Below are 20269 nucleotides of genomic sequence, written 5' to 3' on the forward strand. Positions count from 1 at the left end.
AGACGAAAACGTGTGCCAACCCCTATGCATAAGTTCACAAGGTCACTAAACTCGCAAGTTGATCACCAAAACATACATCAAGTAGATCACGTGAATATCCCGTTGTTACCACAGATAAGCACATGCAAGACATACATCAAGCGTTCTCAAATCCTTAAAGACTCAATCCGATAAGATAACTTCAAAGAAAAAACTCAATCCATTACAAGAAGGTAGAGGGGGGAGAAACGTCATAAGATCCAACAATAGTAGCAAACCTCGCGGTACATCAAGATCCTGCCATATCAAGATCACGAGAGAGAGAGAGATCAAACACATATCTACTGGTACATACCCTCAGCCCCGCGGGTGAAATACTCCCTCCTCGTCATGAAGAGCGTCGGGATGATGAAGATGGCCACTGGTGATGGATCCCCCCTTCGGCAAGGTACCGAAACAGGGTCCCGATTGGTTTTTGCTGGCTACAGAGGCTTGCGGCGGCGGAACTCCCGATCTAGGTTTTGTTCTGGAAGTTTGGGGATTTATAGGAGGGGTTGGTACGGTTTCACGTCAGGGGGCCCGACAGGGAGTCCACAAGGCAGGGGGCGTGCCTAGGGGGGCGATCTACTCCCTCTTGGTGCCCTCGTGACTCCCCTCTGGTAGGTTTTCGTTCTAGTATTTTTTATATTTTTCAAAAATATTCTCCGCTGATTTTCAACGCATTCCAAGAACTTTTATTTCTACACAAAAACAACATCACAGTAGTTCTGCTGAAAACAGCATCAGTCCGGGTTAGTTCTAACCAAATCATACCATAATCATGTAAAAATATTATAAACATGGCATGAATACATCAAAAACACCCCGTTAAATATTTTCAAAATCCACAAAAACCTAACAGAAAAAAAGATACGGGGCTTTTAAGATCTGGAGAGGCAAAAATATTCAAAAAAATTCAGACTTACTAATGGCGCAACTGCCCATGGTGCGCCATTACTATCCTCCCGCCTTCAAAATTCAAAAAAAAATAAAAAAAGACAAAAAAGATACTAATGGTGCACCTGCCCATGGTGCGCCATTACTATCTTCCCGCCTTCAAAATTCAAAATAAATAAAAAAATAAAAAAATAGTAATGGCGCACCTGCCCACGGTGCGCCATTACTATGCCGTATATATGGTTGGGTGTGTCCTCTCCTCCTTACCTCTTCATTCTTCTCCTCCACTCCACCTCTCCTCCATTCCACCTCTCCTCCACTCCTCCACTCCATCTTCCCTTCTCTCCTCCACCATACTACCCTCCTCTTCTCCGGCGACCTCCTCCTCTTCCTCTCCGGCGACCTCCTCCTCCTCTCCGGCGACCTCCTCCTCCCTCCTCTCCTCTCCTCCCCTCCCCTCCCCTCATGGTTTCTCCTCCCTCCTCTCCGGTGAGCTCCTCCTCCCTCCTCTCCAGTGAGCTCCTCATCCCTCCTCTCCTCACATCCCCTCATGGTTATTGTAGGGTACCAAACCACCTCAAAGTTATTCTTTCCGATCAATCCAGGGCTATTCCTATAAGTGTCACAAACAGCCCTAGAGTTCGTAGTAAAATAACACCTTAAGACACACATCAACCAAAACCCTAATGTCACCTAGATACTCCAATGTCACCTCAAGTATCCGCGGGTTTGATTATACGATATGCATCACACAATCTCATATTCATCTATTCAATCCAACACAAAGAACCTCAAAGAGTGCCCCAAAGTTTTTGCCGAAGAGTCAAGATGAAAACGTGTGCCAACCCCTATGCATAAGTTCACAAGGTCACTAAACTCGCAAGTTGATCACCAAAACATACATCAAGTAGATCACATGAATATCCCATTGTCACCACAGATAAGCACATGCAAGACATACATCAAGTGTTCTGAAATCCTTAAAGGCTCAATCCGATAAGATAAGTTCAAAGGAAAAGCTCAATCCATTACAAGAAGGTAGAGGGGGAGAAACATCATATGATCCAACAATAGTAGCAAAGCTCGCGGTACATCAAGATCCTGCCATATCAAGAACACGAGAGAGAGAGAGAGAGAGATCAAACACATATCTACTGGTACATACCCTCAGCCCCGAGGGTGAACTACTCCCTCCTCATCATGAAGAGCGTCGGGATGATGAAGATGGCCACCGGTTATGGATCCCTCCTCCGGCAGGGTGCCGGAACAGGGTCCTGATTGGTTTTTGCTGGCTACAGAGGCTTGCGGCGGCGGAACTCCCGATCTAGGTTTTGTTCTGGAAGTTTGGGGATTTATAGGAGGGGTTGGCGTCAGTTTCACGTCAGGGGGCCCGACAAGGAGTCCACGAGGCAGGGGGCGCGCCTAGGGGGTACCCTACACCCTCTTGGTGCCCTCGAGACTCCCCTCCGGTAGCTTTTCGTTCTAGTATTTTTTATTTTTTTCATAAATATTCTCCGCTGATTTTCAACGCATTCCGAGAACTTTTATTTCTACCCAAAAACAACATCACAGTAGTTCTGTTGAAAACAGCGTCAGTCCGGGTTACTTCTAACCAAATCATACCAAAATCATGTAAAAATATTATAAACATGGCATGAATACATCAAAAACACCCCGTTAAACATTTTCAAAATTCTCAAAAACCTAACAGAAAAAAAGATACGGGGCTTTTAAGATCTGGAGAGGCAAAAAATTCAAAAAAATTCAAACTTACTAATGGCGCACCTGCCCATGGTGCGCCATTACTATCTTCCCGCCTTCAAAATTCAAAATAAATCAAAAAAATAAAAAAAATAGTAATGGCGCACCTGCCCACGGTGCGCCATTACTATGCCGTATATATGGTTGGGCGTGTCCTCTCCTCCTTACCTCTTCATTCTTCTCCTCCACTCCACCTCTCCTCCACTCCTCCAGTCCATCTGCCCTTCTCTCCTCCACCATACTACCCTCCTCCTCTCCGGCGACCTCCTCCTCCTCTCCGGCGACCTCCTCCTCCCTCCTCTCCTCTCCTCCCCTCCCCTCCCCTCATGGTTTCTCCTCCCTCCTCTCCCGTGAGCTCCTCCTCCCTCCTCTCCGGTGAGCTCCTCCTCCCTCCTCTCCTCCCATCCCCTCATGGTTATTGTAGGGTACGAAACCACCTCAAAGTTATTCTTTCCGATCAATCCAGGGCTATTCCTATAAGTGTCACAAATAGCCCTAGAGTTCGTAGTAAAATAACACCTTAAGACACACATCAACCAAAACCCTAATGTCACCTAGATACTCCAATGTCACCTCAAGTATCCGCGGGTTTGATTATACGATATGCATCACACAATCTCATATTCATCTATTCAATCCAACACAAAGAACCTCAAAGAGTGCCCCAAAGTTTTTGCCGGAGAGTCAAGACGAAAACGTGTGCCAACCCCTATGCATAAGTTCGCAAGGTCACTAAACTCGCAAGTTGATCACCAAAACATACATCAAATAGATCACGTGAATATCCCGTTGTCACCACTGATAAACACATGCAAGACATACATCAAGCGTTCTCAAATCCTTAAAGACTCAATCCGATAAGATAACTTCAAAGGAAAAACTCAATCCATTACAGGAAGGTATAGGGGAGGAACATCATAAGATCCAACAATAGTAGCAAAGCTCGCGGTACATCAAGATCCTGCCATATCAAGAACACGAGAGAGAGAGAGAGAGAGAGGGAGAGAGAGAGAGAGAGATCAAACACATATCTACTGGTACATACCCTCAGCCCCGAGGGTGAACTACTCCCTCCTTGTCATGGAGAGCGTCGGGATGATGAAGATGGCCACCGGTGATGGATCCCCCCTCCGGCAGGGTGCTGGAACAGGGCCCCGATTGGTTTTTGTTAGCTACAGAGGCTTGCGGCGGCGGAACTCCCGATCTAGGTTTTGTTCTGGAAGTTTGGGGATTTATAGGAGGGGTTGGCGTCGGTTTCACGTCAGGGGGGCCGACAGGGAGTCTACGAGGCAGGGGGCGCGCCTAGGGGGGCGCCCTACACCCTCTTGGTGCCCTCGGGAGTCCCCTCCGGTAGCTTTTCTTTCCAGTATTTTTTATATTTTTCAAAAATATTCTCCGCTGATTTTCAACGCATTCCGAGAACTCTTATTTCTACACAAAACAACACCACAGTAGTTCTGCTGAAAACAGTGTCAGTCCATGTTAGTTCTAACCAAATCATACCAAAATCATGTAAAAATATTATAAACATGGCATGAATACATCAAAAATTATAGATACGTTGGAGACGTATCAGTCGGCATCGGGGAAAGTGCAGTTTGTCCGTCGGCTGCAGGGATACAAGGCCAAGTGCTTCGTGTTCGTACCCGATGATTTGTGGGGCTCGTCCGGCAGCGTCACCCTCACCGTGTTTCTCTTGCGCAAGTTCAGCTGACATTCGTCAGCCAATCTGTGTCGGTTTGTCTAGGGCGTGTTTGGTTGCAGTAGTGAACAGTAGCAGCATTGCATACACATCTCAACCCAGCCTGGCTTTGAAAAAACAGCCCCATATGCGACATCCGCAAGTTGTTTGGTTGCCTGCATATGGACTTCCTGCATTAGGGAATCAACTTTGGCACGTTATTTGGTTGCCTGCATTGTCTCGACACATACAACTACCCGCTGTTTGGTTGCCCACATGGGGTATGATTAAGAGCTCGCACTTGCACTTAGCACATAGTGTTAAGAGCTAGCAGAGGAAGGGGGAGAAGAAATTCAGTGTGCGCCGGACCATGGCAACCGCGGTGGATAGTGACCGTGGCGCCGTGTCCAACATGACGAGCACGAAGTCATGGGCGAGCGACCCCGTCAGCGAACTAGTTGGAGTGCTCGCGCAAAGACAGTGGACAGAAGAGGGAGAAATGCCGTGCTCACGCCATGGCATCATCAATGTAGTAGGATGAGAGAGAGGAGCTGAGATGATCGACGCCGAAAATGACTCCAATATAGTAGGACGAGAAAGAGGAGCCGGGAGGAGGCCAAGATGATCGACCCCGTCGGTGGCAGAGAATAGAGGAGAAGAACCCCATCAGTGTGCGCGCCATGGCGGCTTAACTACAGTAGGATCATGGAGAGAAGGCCCAGATGAACGACGGCGACGATGATGCTACCACAGCAGGACGCGGGAGAGGAGATGGAGAGAAACCACACTGGCTAGAGGAATAATTAAGCAGTGTCAAACAATCGATCGTGCGCGGCGAATCTGATAAAATTCGTCCAAAACAGCTCCAAACGGGAACAAGAAATTGAGCATGTACGGTCAATGAAACTACCAACCGATCGCCTCAGTGGTACTGTAGCATCGAGGTGCATCTTTTTCGTGTAGAACTTACCTCGAAACAAAGCGCCGTTGTGTAGATCAGAGGGAGGAGATTAGATAGAAGCTTACTGGAGGTTGAAGAAGACCTCACATAATCACCTCGCATCCCTCTCTTCTCCACTCGTGCAAGGGCCCGCTTGCTTGCCCTCGCTTCGGCCTGGCTCGCGAGAAACTGCCGATTTGAGCATTTCCAGCTTTAAGAAGCTTTAAGATGCAAGCCCAATGGTGAAACCAGACAACCAAACATGCCTCTTCCTTCTCGCGCGGGCCTGGGTGGGCTTGATGCGGGCAACCAAACACGCCCCTAGTGGGCGGTGGCCGATGTTTCCTTTCTGCTCGATCGAGAGGTTGAGTTGTGTTTCATTCTCTGACGTTAGTAAGTCTAGTACTCCTCGGGTATCTTTTGGTTTTCGCTGGACGGTCTATTGGTGTTGCCCTGTTATCTTCGAAGTCTGTAGTTGTATATGCAGTTGCCAATGTGGGATCATTCATTCATGCATGAATGGTCTCTTTTGCTTTGTGGCACCTACTTGCACACCTGTGATGGTATTATGTATGGTTGGATCATGCACCAATGTTTTCTCTTGCAGAAGTGCTTCAGCACTTAACACTGTTTGTAGTCTGGTAGTTATATATGGCCATGTTGTGACAATCTACTACCCTAGTATATCATCTCCGGTCTGCAACACGAAAATACAAAGGTGAACATATATGGTTTTACGGGGAGAAAAGGACACCTTGTAACTCTGAATATTCATTCAGCCAACTATGAACTCGATCGGGGCTTGAATAAAGTGGCACATCACAATGTATTTTCATGATACAACATGTCACACCATTTCTCCTCAAATTAAAGCCTTGATGCAGATGCCTGGCAACACTAATACAACACTAACTACTACTCCCTCCTTTCCGGTTTATAGGGTTTATTTCAACTTTTTTTGTTTTTCCAATTTAAAGGGTTCATCTCCGTCTCATTTTTAGTTTTTAAGGCGCGTTAAATCTTTGCATGCAAGAATTAAAAAGGAACACACTAATGCATGTAATGTTCCTACTCATCTAGTGGCCAAGCATGCGTGCACTGCAATTAATCCAAATTAATGCATGAGTTTAATTTAAGTAGTTTTGTAAAGTACGAGATACATTCCTCCACTCACAAAATGCCTTGGTTGATGAGATTTAAGAATTGAGCCCTATAAACCGGAAAGGAGGGAGTACCTCCTCAAAAGAAAACATTAACTACTAGTTTACTGCCAATGGTGTAGTACATATGTTATCATACTGCTAGTCATCTTCACCCCAGAAGAAAACATTAACTACTAGTTTACTACCAATGGTGTATGTTTTCCCACTGGTTCCAAATGAAAACAGAGCACCATTTCAACTTCTCTTACTAATTGGAAGAACCCATGTCCCTATGATTACAACTGCAAACCCAACACCAAATCCCAATCCAGAAAAGAGAAATAACACAATGTCCGCAGGGTTTTCCTTCGAACGATCAACCGTGGTATATGGTGTTGTCTCATTGCTGCATTTTTTGGATAATGGAGGTCCACATAACCCATCGTTCCTCAGAAACGAGTTGTTGGAAAATGACTGAAAATGAGGTGATCCTGGTATTCTTCCCTCCAGCTTATTGTTGGAGAAGTTTAGTGTCCCAAGGAAGTCCAAAGATGCTAGCTCTTGTGGAATCACTCCCGTAAGCTCGTTCGAGAATAAATCCAAAGACTCTACTTTCTTCAAACGACCAAGTTGGGGTGGAATTCCTTCAGTCAAGTAGTTGTGTGACATGTTGAGAATGTTGAGCAAAACAAGTTCCCCAATAGCTTGGGGGATGCTACCATGGAATGCATTGTTGGACACATCAATGTGTACAAGGGTCCTTGCGATCTTAGGAAGTGCGATGGAATACCCTTTGTAAGTGAGTGTAGTGGCGACTTGATATTCTTGTCGGAGCCTTTGTAGGTCAGATATGTATTTCATCAATGATATCCCGTTAGCAGTATCGACCATCATGGACTTTAGATTCATAAACCAGTCCTTTGTTAATGTACCGGAGAAGTTGTTGGAGGCGAGATCCAGAATTCACAGACTTGGAAATTGAAAATTGTTTTTATTATTAGCAATAGATGGCGCCACTTGTCCAAAGAATTCGTTAGAATTCAGGACAAGTACTTGAAGACCAGGAAGTCCACTCATCCAGCATGGAAAAGAATCATTGATCCGGTTATTTCCCACATCAAGAACCTCCAGCTTCTTGCAAGAAGAGAGAGATCTGGGCAATTGCCCTCAGATCCAATTTCCACTAAAGTCTAGCACCTCAAGCATGCAATTGTTGTTGACATCATGAGGCATCTCTCCTTGAAGTTGATTTTCTTTCAGATTTAGAACCTTCAATGCATTTGCATCCTCCATTAGGCACAAAGGGATTGTACCATGGAGGATATTGTTAGATAGATCAAGAAATTGTATCTTTGTACCACAAAAATATGGTAAAATATTCCCAAAGAGTTGGTTTCCCGATGCCTTGAAAATGGCAGTTTCTTCAAGTTTAGTAGAAATATTATGTGGCATGGATGAGAAATGGTTGCCTGAGTAATCTAGCACGCTGCCAAAGGATCTTGGTATGGGTGTAGGCCCCTCGAACTTGTTGAAACTGAGATCCAAAACGTCTAATGGGCCCAAAGGGAGAAAGGTGTGATAGCCAACACTATTAAATATATTGTGCGGCGGTCACGTACAGGAGCCCGCAGCGTGGCGTCGTTGCGGTGCAGCGGCCTCAAATCCGGCGTGGGGTTGGCCCTTTGCAGCGGCTTGCACGGCGGTAGTGGTGGTGGTGTCCTTGGGCGCGGTGGAGGTGGTGCGGGATCGATCAGGGCGAGACTGTGATTGCCCTGTTTTTGGATCGTTGGCTCGGTGTTGGCGCAGGTGGAGCTACTAGATGCCCTCCCTCCCACTGCCGTGGTCGGCTCGCTTGAGCATCTCCCACTGCGGTGTACCCGAGCAAAAGTCATGCAGTGAAGATGCAATGGAGGAAAAGAAGCAATGAGATATTGACAAATGTAGTTGCGAGATGTACATGCGGATCCTAAAGTTCTGTGTTTGAGATTATTAATATTAAACTATTAGAGTAAGTATACCTCCGTTGCAGCGCACGGGCAATTACGTATTCTAGAAACAAAAGAAAATCAGCACAAGGCGTGCCGCTCACGGTACAACGCGCGCCTCCACTATGGTTACAAAAAAAAAAAAAAAGCGCCTCCACTAGTGGGGAGGTCCCACACTGAACCATGTTTCCATCTATACTGAAACTGCTGCTCGCCCCCATACCTTTTACTTGGAAAAATCTTTGTGAGAGGAGCTCCTTCCTCCCGCTGGGCGCCTCACACTTGCCAACTAGGTGCACTGCACCAAACATCCAAAAACGTGCCATTTATCCGTAGCCAGTCCGTCCGGCCGGGTCCTCTACAACACATTAATTCCCCTCGTGTTCGTCTGCTAACCCGTACGTCCTCCACCATGGAGAAGAGTGTGTTCATGCTTCACCGGCTCCTCTTCCTAATTTGCCTTATTCTAGCAGCCCGCACCATCGGAGAGGGCAATGGCCAGCTCCTCTACTCCGGTTTCACCGGCGCCAACCTCACCCTGGACGGCGCGGCCACGGTGACCCCAGACGGCCTCCTGGAGCTCACCAACGGCACGGACCAGCAGAAGGGCCACGCCTTCTACCGGACTCCCCTCCGCTTCACCGGCTCTCCCGGCGCCGTCGTTCAGTCCTTCTCGGCCTCCTTCGTGTTCGCCATCCAGTCCATCTTCACCGACCTGAGCGCCCACGGCATGGCCTTCGTGGTGGCGTCGAGCACCAACTTCTCGTCCGCGCTGCCCGGCCAGCTCCTGGGCCTCACGGACGTCCAGAACAACGGCAACGGCAGCAACCACTTCTTCGCCGTGGAGCTGGACACCATCCAGAACAAGGAGTTCGGCGACCTCAACGCGAACCACGCCGGCGCCAACGTCAACGGCCTCAGATCGCTGCAGTCCTACTACGCCGGCTACTTCGACGACGAGGACGGTAGCTTCCGCAACCTGAGCCTTGTTAAACACGTTAGCTTCTGTATCAGGGTACGGTAGTTAGTATCTCTTATCTACCCGTAGTCATTATCCCTTGTAACAAACTTGTGTGTACCGGACTGCCGGCTATGCCCTAGGGCATCGATATATATAGACTCCGAGGCCACCCTTTGGGTTGTGCCGTTCCAATCTCTCAATCTCCAGTTTCACATGGTATCAGGCCATCTCGCTTCATAGCTCGATGGGTTCTCCTTCTGCCGGCGCCATGACCGACTCTGCCATGCCCTCGCTTACCCTGCCGGCATCTCTCTCGGCTCCCTCCACCTCCGTTGTGCCCCCTCCATCTGCTAGCCTCATTACGGCAAAACTCACCACCTCCAACTACCTTCTCTGGAAAGCCCAGATCCTTCCTCCCCTTCGCATCGCCAACGCCGCCGGCTATGTCGATGGCACCTCCCCTACACCTCCTCGGCTCCTTCCACCTGATGACAAAGGGGAACGCGCCGTCAATCCTGACTATGCCGTCTGGTACCGGCAGGACCAGATCGTGCTCAGCTATCTCCTCGCCTCTCTCACCGATGACGTGCTCATGCAAGTCATTCGTTTTGACACCTCACGTGCCATCTGGTCACACCTTGAGGAGATGTACTCTGCTCATTGCCGTGCTAGTGTCGTTCAGATCAAACTGGACATGGCAAATTTCCGCAAGGGCAATCTCTCCATGGTAGATTACTTCGCCAAGATTCGCTCCTATGCCGATCAGCTAGCGGCGGCCGGTCGTCCCATGCGCGACGACGACATCATCACTACCGTCATCACCGGGCTCGAGAGCGACTACGAGCCCCTCATCACCGCTGTTACCACTCGGATTGATGAGATGGCCCTTGGGGAGCTCTACTCGCACGCTCTCTCCTTCGAGCGTCGTCGGGAGTACCACGCTGCGCGTCTTCACCTCCACGCTGGTGGATCTTCTGTCAACTACGTCGCCCGCGACAAGTCCGGCACCAACAACAACAATCGCGGCGGCAAAGGCAACTACCGTGGCAAGGGCCGCGGTAACCAAGGCGACCGCGGTGACTACAACAACAATAACCGCGGTGGCAACCGCGGTGATCGCGGTGGCAATCGCCCGCAAAGTGACTACGGTGGCAACCGTGGTGGTGGTGACCGCGGTGACTACGGGGGTGGCAATCACACCCGTGTCCAATGCCAACTCTGTCGTGGCCCTGGGCACTATGCGTGGGAGTGTGCTCAACGCTACAATCATGCTTTTCAGCCACAACACTCCAAGATGGTGGGTCTCGCTGCTGCCTCACCTCCTTCCATCCTCGGTGACCCTGCGTGGTTCACGGACACGGGCGCCACCGACCACATCACCTCTGATCTGGACCGCCTCACCATACGGGAGAAGTACCCTGGACGGGACCGCATCCACACGGCTGATGGCTCGGGTTTGCACATAGCTCATCGTGGTCATGCAATCCTTCCCACACCCTCTGCTAATCTTCAACTTCGCAATATTCTTCATGTTCCCAACGCTGATAAAAACCTACTTTCTGTCAATCGTCTTGCTGTTGATAATCATGCCTATCTAAAATACTATCCTACTCATTTTCTCATGAAGGATTTGACCACCAAGAGGGTACTTCTTCAAGGCAGATGTGAAAACGGGCTCTACCCCATTCGGCCAATGCAGTCCCGTGCCTTGTCCTCTGTTTGGCTCTCCGCAGAAGACTGGCATGCCCGGTTTGGTCACCCGGCGTCTCAAGTTGTCCAACATATTTTGGCGTCCAATAAATTAGCATCGTCGAGTCGGTCTTTGACCAATGTGTGCCATGCATGTCAACAAGACAAAGCACATCAGCTTCCCTTTCCTAGATCCTCGAGTGTGTCTTCTTTTCCTTTGGAATTAGTGTTTTCAGATGTGTGGGGACCTGCTAAAACTTCATCTAGTGGGTTCCAATATTATGTTTCGTTCATTGATGATTATAGCAAATTTGTTTGGATTTATCTCCTCAAACGAAAATGTGATGTGTTTGATGTTTTTCGGGATTTCCTTGCACATGTTGAACGCCTCTTATCACGTAAAATTTTATGTGTACAGTCTGACTGGGGCGGGGAATACGAAAAACTTAGCAACACATTTTTTCGCCAACTTGGCATTGCTCATCATGTTTCTTGCTCACACACGCATCAACAGAACAGTTCCGCTGAAAGGAAACACCGCCATATCGTTGACATGGGGCTTTCACTTTTATCTCATGCGTCTATGCCTCTCCGGTTTTGGGATGAGGCGTATCTCTCTGCGTACTATCTTCATGTTGGTGTATGTTGATGATATCATCGTGGCAAGCTCCTCTCCGACTGCCACAACCAAGTTGCTTGCGGCTCTCCAAGTCTCTTTTGCTCTCAAGGATCTTGGTCCCTTGCATTATTTTCTTGGAGTTCAAGTGACGTCATCGCCAGGGGGCATTGTTCTGTCTCAACAGAAATATATTGGCGATATACTTCGGCGTGCCAACATGGAAAACTGCAAGATATCAACCACTCCCATGTCTTCAAGTGAAAAACTCAGTAAGGACAGTGGATCACCTCTTGGACATGATGATATCACCAAGTATCGAAGTCTGGTTGGGGCACTTCAATACTTGACTCACGAGACTGGATATCTCGTTTGCCGTTAACCGAGGTTGTCAATTCTTGCACACACCAACCATAGTACATTATTCAGCTGCTAAACACATTCTGAGATATTTGAAACACACACGTGATATGGGTCTTTCCATACGGAAGTCACCCTCTCTATTACTAAGTTGTTTCTCGGATGCGGATTGGGCTGGATGCAGTGATGATCGCAGATCCACAGGTGGCTTCGCAGTATTTCTTGGGCCAAATCTTGTGTCTTGGAGCTCAAGGAAGCAAGCCACCATTTCACGTTCAAGTACTGAGTCTGAGTACAAGGCTTTAGCAAATGGAACAGCTGAAGTAATCTGGATACAGTCTGTCCTTGGTGAGCTTGGTGTCTTCATGTCGCGACCTCCAGTTTTGTGGTGTGATAATTTAGGAGCTACGTACTTGTCAGCCAATCCAGTATTTCATGCCAGAACAAAACATATAGAGGTGGATTTTCACTTTGTGCGTGAAAGGGTTGCGGCTAAAGCACTTGATGTATGGTTCATCTCCTCCAAGGAACAGATTGCCGATATCTTCACGAAGCCATTAGCAGAAGCGGCGTTTGTCTCAAAGAGACACAATCTCAATCTTCTAGCACGAAGTTTGGATTGAGGGGGGATGTTAAACACGTTAGCTTCTGCATCAGGATACGGTAGTTAGTATCTCTTATCTACCCGTAGTCATTATCCCTTGTAACAAACTTGTATATACCGGACTGCCGACTATGCCCTAGGGCATCGATATATATAAACCCCGAGGCCACCCTTTGGGTTGTGCCATTCCAATCTCTCAATCTCTAGTTCCACAAGCCTGATCAGCCGTGAGGCCATGCGGGTGTGGGTGGATTACGACCACAGGGTTGCTCAAATCACCGTCACCATGGCTCCCCTCAAGGTAGGCCGACCAGTGAAGCCGTTGTTCACGGCCACCTACAACCTCACAACCGCGGTGACAAACGTCACGTACGTCGGCTTCTCCTCGGCGACCGGCACGATCAACGTGCGACACTATGTGCTCGGCTAGAGCTTCGCCATGAACGGCCCTGCTCCGGCCATCGACATCACAAAGCTACCAAAGCTTCCGCGCATGGGACCGAAGCCACGATCCAAGGTACTGGACATAGTTCTGCCAATAGCATCCGGAGCGTTCGTCCTCACCTTAGGTGCCATTGTTCTCCTAGTGCTTCGGAGACGTTTCCGGTACGCCGAGCTGCGAGAGGATTGGGAGGTCGAGTTTGGTCCACAGCGGTTCTCGTACAAGGATCTGTACCGTGCAACAGAAGGTTTCAGCGACACGCACCTGCTAGGAATTGGAGGATTTGGGAGGGTGCACAGGGGCATCCTTCCGGTGTCTAGAATGGAGGTTGCTGTGAAGAAGGTTGCACACGACCCCAAGCAGGGCATCAAGGAATTCATCTCGGAGGTCGTGAGCATAGGACGTCTTCAACACCGCAATCTTGCGCCATTGCTTGGCTACTGCCGACGAAGAGGCGAATTGTTTCTGGTGTACGAGTACATGCCAAATGGGAGCGTTGACAAGTACTTGCACGGCAGAGAAGACAAACCCATTTTGAATTGGGCTCAAAGGTGGCACATCATCAAAGGCATTGCATCATGCTTGGTCTACCTTCATGAAGAGTGGGAGAAAGTGGTTATCCACCGCGACATCAAAGCCAGTAACGTCCTCCTCGATGGTGGCATGAATGGAAGACTTGGTGACTTTGGCCTTGCAAGGTTGTACGACCACGATGCCGACCCGCAAACCACACACGTGGTGGGAACCATAGGATACCTAGCTCCTGAGCTAGGGCATACTAGCAAAGCGACACCTCTCACCGATGTGTTTGCCTTTGGAGTGTTTGTTCTTGAAGTTACTTGTAGGCAGAGGCCCGTCAACCCAAACTTAGAGGATAGACAAGTATTGTTGGTCGAATCGGTGCTCGACCAGTGGAACAAGGGATCGCTCCTTGATCCCGTGGATAAGCAGCTTGGGGGCAACTACAACGCCGACGAGGCATGTGTGGCTCTAAAGCTGGGCCTGCTATGCTCTCACCCATTCGCCAATGCAAGGCCTACTATGCGGCAGGTGATGCAGTACCTTGATGGCGACATGCCATTGCCAGAGATGTCACCAACATATTTAAGCTTTCAGATGATGACTATAATGCAGAATGAAGGATTCGGCCAATTCATCATGACGTATCCTTCATCAACAGCGAGTATTGACAGCACATCCGTCCTTAGAGTTGGGAGGTGAATTGCATGATCCTCACTGTGATATGTGACTGAGCCATTGTGTCTTCTTAGTGCCCGGTTAATTCGAGCTTTGTGTTCTTTTTGCTTGTCATTTTTGTACGATGTAATGGATGTTTGATACTCTAATATTAACAAATATGGATGTGTGCATCATCTGATGCAGAGGCGGGGTAATCCGTCATTAAAAAAAACGGCTCTATCCTTCACTACACTAACATATAGTTACAATGAAGGACATGTAGTAAAACTGCTTCCCCCCCCCCCCCCCCCCCCCCCTCCCTTCGAAAAAAAAATGTAGTAAAACTGCTAGCAAGTGTAATAACTGGTGCATACATACTATGAAGAAAAATATGTGCATATATAGAGTATACTTGTTGGCAAAATGCACGTATTCGTTGGCCAGAATTATATGGACAACACATACAATTACTGCCCTTGTGACTAATTCTAAAAACTCAATACTCGGTCATATTTTATTCAAAATAACTAGCTTAGTTTCCCTGTTGAAAGATGCAACAAATACTGGCTTTCTATAGATTGAGGAGATAATTTCTACGATAACGTGGATATATTAATAGCAAGAAGATGCAAATTATATCCAAGTGCTGCACCAACAATATGAAAAGCTAGTCAAGAGTCAAGACACTGGGAATGAAGAAAACCAAATCAATAAAAAATTGAAAAGAAAAATGCATGGCTCACGCATCAACACGCAACAAAACCAACCACGGACCTTGACCACACAGATATGGCATCTTGAGAGTTGAGACCACCCTAGCATCTCCCTGTAACCAAACACATCCTTACAAAGTTGATCTCATCCAATGCTACAGTCTCCTCAGTGGACCGACTCCTCCCTTCGCTTTCACATTTCTCTCATGCTTTTCCCGAAACTCCAGCCATGCAACCGGGTCGCCCTGGGTTAGCCACAGAAAAAAATGGCTGTCGCGGTAGACTTTTATCAGAGAATAGACAACCTCTTCTGGAGGCACCCATTTGACTCTACAAACAACACATCCATCAGTTTGGCGTTTGGGAGCATCCAACACGACATGGAGACGTACGTGAGGTAGGTGTCCACCGTGTAGCCATGGCCCGGTCCTTGGTGTTGTGCGGATGAGGATGCCCTTACGTAGAGGACGAGACTTGCCTGCTCCCTCCGCGTGCGCCCATCCGTACTCCCGCATACGTGGTTTAATTTGATTGGAACAAAATAAAGCTCGGCCCCACCCCCTTAAAATCAGGGGGAAAGATGATTAGATTAGAAAGGAAAAAAGAAAAAAAAAAACAGCCGTAGGATGAAGTGGGAGCACGGATAGAAGCATGGGAAGGGAGCAGGCAAGCCGGATCCAGCTCGAATGTCCTATTCTGAGCCCGAGCGCAGATACGCTCGTTATCTATTCCGTCGAATAGCTATGAGATTCCCACCTCAGTGTGTATAGGCGCATGTATTCTTTAAGTATCCCTATTTTCTTTCAGGGTCTGTGGCCCGCATCTGATTGGTTATAATTACTACGCCGTTACTTGCTCCTCTACCGGATCAGAGCATGGCTAATAGAAACGCCTGCTGCCGGCTATATAGCTGTTCCACGTCGCATAAAGTCTTTGCATACGTACGCTTGTATAATAAGCTGGCTATATGTGGACTACTAGACTGGTTATAGTATTCAATGCATGCAGGTTGGAAGAAAGAGAAACGAACAGTAATTGGCAGCGAGGAAAAAAGGAGCTGCATGCAGCCTCCTTTTTCTCGTACACTGTGCTGCAGCCCGGCGATAGCTGAAGAGCCGGCTGTACTCTCTCTCTTCCCTTCTCACTCATGTAGGATTTTGTTGACGTGGTGAATGTTATAGCCGGCTGACTAGGATCTACTATATTTGCTCTCAGATGTCCTTCCTCGATCTGTGCCGTGACATCACAAGATTCTGGACTAACGGCCTTAATTATATCCCATTTATTGCGGCCCATAGCTGCAGGTAGCTAGCAGCCTTACCCTACACGATTCTTCTCTTTCATCACCTGCTAAATCACAAACTTTTCTTTTACATGGGCTAAATCACAGCCTTGAAAATTAAGTACTAGTCAGCACTGTACCGTAAAAAAAAAGACCATGAATTTTCGTTTGTCTATGCCTTTCCAAATGTCTAGATGTGTCATGTGTTTGCAAAACATGCCCTTAGTTTTCCCGTCGCTATTCCATCAAAATACCAATTGTTCCAAATAGCATCTGTAGCAATTTCACAAGCATCTAGTCACAACTGAAAATCACAACCATGCTAATTTTGGCCGAACATCGTTCGAAACTCAAAAATCTCATGATGCACAGCAAAACCACACACCCCAGAGCGCATCATCAGCATAACCTTATAAGTACTTAAAACGCACCACGTATTGAAAGTTTCCAGTTTCCCTTTTTGCAAAACACGACATGAACTCATCAGAAGCCATTCTGGCAAAATACCAAGTCACCGTCCAGGTCTCCTAATTGAAAACCACAGCCATCCTTAGCTGGAGAGTAACTCCAAATGGTTCTGAACAACATTAATTGCAAAATGAACACCTTAAAGAGTTCTGCACTACAATCTTAACAGAGCACTCGCAAATCTTAAAAACCAACGATTCATCATCTGCTGGTTCAGTTACCACCTTCAACATGTGGCATATCAATCCTTACATGCAAATATAGTATAGCTAAGCACAGAGTGATCACAAGCACTTCCACGCCAGCTGACTAGGATGTAATCTAGCTTGCCATGTCTTGCTCAAAATACAGGTTAAGCTCAATGTGGCAAACACTGGGCTTAGAATCACTACCACACCACAAAATGAGATGGTAGCTAACATTCCCCTCCAATGTCTAATGTACACAACGTGTTTCATAATCAATCTCGCAGACACCGGATCTAAAATACTACATCCGTATAACTCATACCTCAGAAAGAGCACTTCAAGCATGAAATCTGGCAGCTCAACCCTGTCCCCCTCATCAAAATCACCTCATACACTATGGACCTCGTACATTGGCACCGGCAGCATCATCTACAAAATGTATCAACCATTCACTTGGTTATCAGTTGAACAATGACATGTCTTTTCAAATTGTCTTTGCATAAAATAATTTTGTCTACTGAAGCTTGTAGCCGAGCACTTCATAGCTCATAATCATATTCATAAGTTCGTAGTCCAGGCTATACGAGCTATACATCAGTGCCAGTTGTAAAACCCCGGATCGCTAGTGTAAACTTTGATTTGTACAAAAGACAGTAAGACATTTCTTGGTCAATCACCACAAACCGCAAGTCAAAGACGTGGTGCCACCTGATCTGTCAACTATCAAACATCCGACCTTCCTTGTAATGATCAGCCGCGACACACGAATCCACTGTCAACAGCCCGTTTGGTCCGAACTCCCTCACGAAGTCTTCTCCTGATAGGACCACAAGATTATTATTTTTTAGATCAGAGCGCCACTAGGACCACAAGATATAGACCTATATGCTCGAACCACTTCTTGCGCGTGTCGATGGTAGACACACAAGTTAACAATTGCAAACGCTGTACTAACAACACTCAAACTTAACTTACTTGCTAAGTTCTCTGGAAGTGTATGACAACATCCTGTCATAGAAAGTAGCATGTCTCTTGTGTTTGGCTCTTCATCCTTCAAACCAGCTTTTCCTCAGAACTTATCACCCATCTCACCCTTCACGATGTCCTGACCATGCCTATCTGCAACCTTAGGTTACTCCTCATCCAGCCTGACACCACGCACAATCCCCTACCCACTTCATCCTCATGCTCATGGATGTCGGCAAAGAACTATGTTAACTGAATGCAAAGATAACTCAATTTTTAGAACAAAGCGAAATGACAGATGATAACCTGATTGTCTAGCAACATCATTGCGGTCATATTGCATCAAGGCTTCAGGCACATCGCAAGGTGTCCCATCCCCTGCAAATTCAAAATGTTGCAGCAAAATTTCAATGATCTCACAACACTCGGTCAGTCCATCTGAATGATCTCACAACCTGTCACTGCATTGTTGACACAACAACTCTTTTTCTGCCCCCTCGTACCCCTCCCAGAGCCAGCATCAGCACCTGATTTGCACATAATATATTTAATATCCCAGAGACGTAAGCGGGCCTCCAACACATGGAAATGACCTGGGTACATTATTAGTGCCAATACCTCCACTAGTATGATTACTACCACGGGTTACTTGCCTCAAACTCTCTCCTGCTTCTCTAACTGTGGATTATCTCGCCAAATTCAGTGAAAGCGAATGATTATGACTCTCTCTATGCTTAATGTACTCCCTTTGTAAAGAAATAATATATTTCTTTACAGAGGAGTATCAAACATTGTCCTCTGCTTGTAAAAGTCTTTATCAGAGCCAGACATTCGCAATGGCAAGACCTTCTGCTCTGAACACCAGCTTTACCCTACAATATGTTTTCAATTCTTGAGAATGCAGGAAATAACAAGAACTGAGGACACGGCTAAAATATACCGGAGTAATTGCCAACTGTACAAAGCAAAATGTCTAAATCATACACCTTGCCAAGTGAGTCGAAAGTACTGCCAAGAACTGGAGCGGTCACACTATCAGCTGGCTTTTCTATAAAAACACCTGACAGCCTTCTCGAAGTCACTAATGCGAGATGGGCAGTGTCCTGCTGGGTGCGGCAGCACCAATTCTCAGCCAGCAAACACAAACACACCTGTCATGAATTATCTAAATACTGTTGACACACGGCAAGCATAGCAATTCGCCATCGCTGTATGATTCGCTCATCCATGTAAACCTAAAATTCAAAAATTCCACCATTCTTGATGGAATCAGTGAGCTTTCTCCTCACCTTTTATTTCAGCCGGGGCCTGGGGATTCATCTTCCCCGTGGAGAGCCTGGTGGTCGAAGGCAACTAGGCGAGTTATCCCTTTTGTTCGCCACCACCGCAGCAGGCCCGAAGATCCTGCCGTGGGATGCTGCTGCGGCACCTCCACCTGATTCGGCAGTCCCATTTGCAGCAAATCGCATGGCACCAAACTTTCCCTACTTTCTGAATAATATTGGATCTGGCATATGAAAAACTCAACCTTCAACTACCAAGCATCTAGCCTAAAAATCGATTCCAGACCGTCGGATAGCTACGGATCCACATACCTGCCGATTCCGATCCGCAGTTCAGCTGCCCGGTCTCGTTGCCACTGCAGACGCTAATGGCAGGATTTTATCCTTACAAACTTTGTTCTTACCTATAGAACTACGTTTCTTTGCTAACCATAAGATCAAATCCAGCACTAACCTACTCCATCCAAGCGCTCGGGGATTCATCTTCCAGTTGACAGCTCCGAGGTCGGTGGCAAGTTGTCCCTCATGTCAGCCGACGCTCCCTTGGCTGCCAAGATCTGGGCGTCCACGCTGCCCATCGGAGCCTCCTGCGCCGCCACCACCTGTTCCACCACCACCTGATGCTCCACCACCGTAGCCACCACAGTCGGCTCCGCCGGTACTGGTGGCGGCACCAAACTCACTCCCACCACCTCTAGGAAAGTGGATCTGATCCAGGCCAAACCAAATCTTTTCAAAGCACACATCTGGTCGCTAATAAACCGCAAGGACAGCGGGGGGAAGAAGTACCCGCGTATAGGCTGCATCAGAAACTCCATGGGGTCGTCGCCGCCGCCAGCCTCGAGCTCTGAAGTGAGGTCAGGAAGGAACCAGATCACCCGCACAATTTCCGCCTGGGCCCATCGAACGGAAAGCCAACTTCCTGGTCCACGGATCAGACGAGAACGCCGAAACTGATCCACGGCCCACCTCGTCAGCGACAAACGGACATCGCACCGCGCGTTAAAATAAGGCCAAGCACCAGCCCCTGTCCCACTAGTATTCAACTACAGTGTCCATTATCTAGCACACCGCCAGCGGGCGTATAAAGTAAT

The 20269-nt window shown here is 47.6% G+C and overlaps 1 protein-coding gene and 1 pseudogene across 5 annotated transcripts in view; one reads left to right on the forward strand and one right to left on the reverse strand.

Annotated features, from left to right (window-relative positions):
- The first annotated feature begins 8668 nt into the window (after positions 1–8668).
- LOC123064962 (L-type lectin-domain containing receptor kinase SIT2-like) lies at positions 8669–14317 on the forward strand (annotated as a pseudogene).
- A 1875-nt stretch (positions 14318–16192) lies between these two features.
- Positions 16193–20269, reverse strand: part of LOC123068859 (uncharacterized) — a 28977-nt gene continuing 24900 nt past the window's right edge. For 3 of the 5 annotated variants that reach the window (XR_006432077.1, XR_006432078.1, XR_006432080.1), the window contains 5 exons: positions 18511–18764; positions 18348–18419; positions 17902–18270; positions 17604–17743; positions 16193–17355 (listed from right to left, as the gene is read on the reverse strand). Coding sequence is in view for 2 of the 5 variants with exons in the window: in XM_044491538.1 (XP_044347473.1) it covers positions 17321–17355 (35 nt within the window). In the remaining 3 variants the exon portion in view is untranslated. The remainder of the gene's footprint in view (positions 17356–17603; positions 17744–17901; positions 18271–18347; positions 18420–18510; positions 18765–20269) is intronic. The other 2 variants (XM_044491538.1, XM_044491537.1) reach the window with 1 other exon arrangement.

This window comes from Triticum aestivum, chromosome 3B (assembly GCF_018294505.1).
Source record: "Triticum aestivum cultivar Chinese Spring chromosome 3B, IWGSC CS RefSeq v2.1, whole genome shotgun sequence".
NCBI classification, from domain to species: domain Eukaryota; kingdom Viridiplantae; phylum Streptophyta; class Magnoliopsida; order Poales; family Poaceae; genus Triticum; species Triticum aestivum.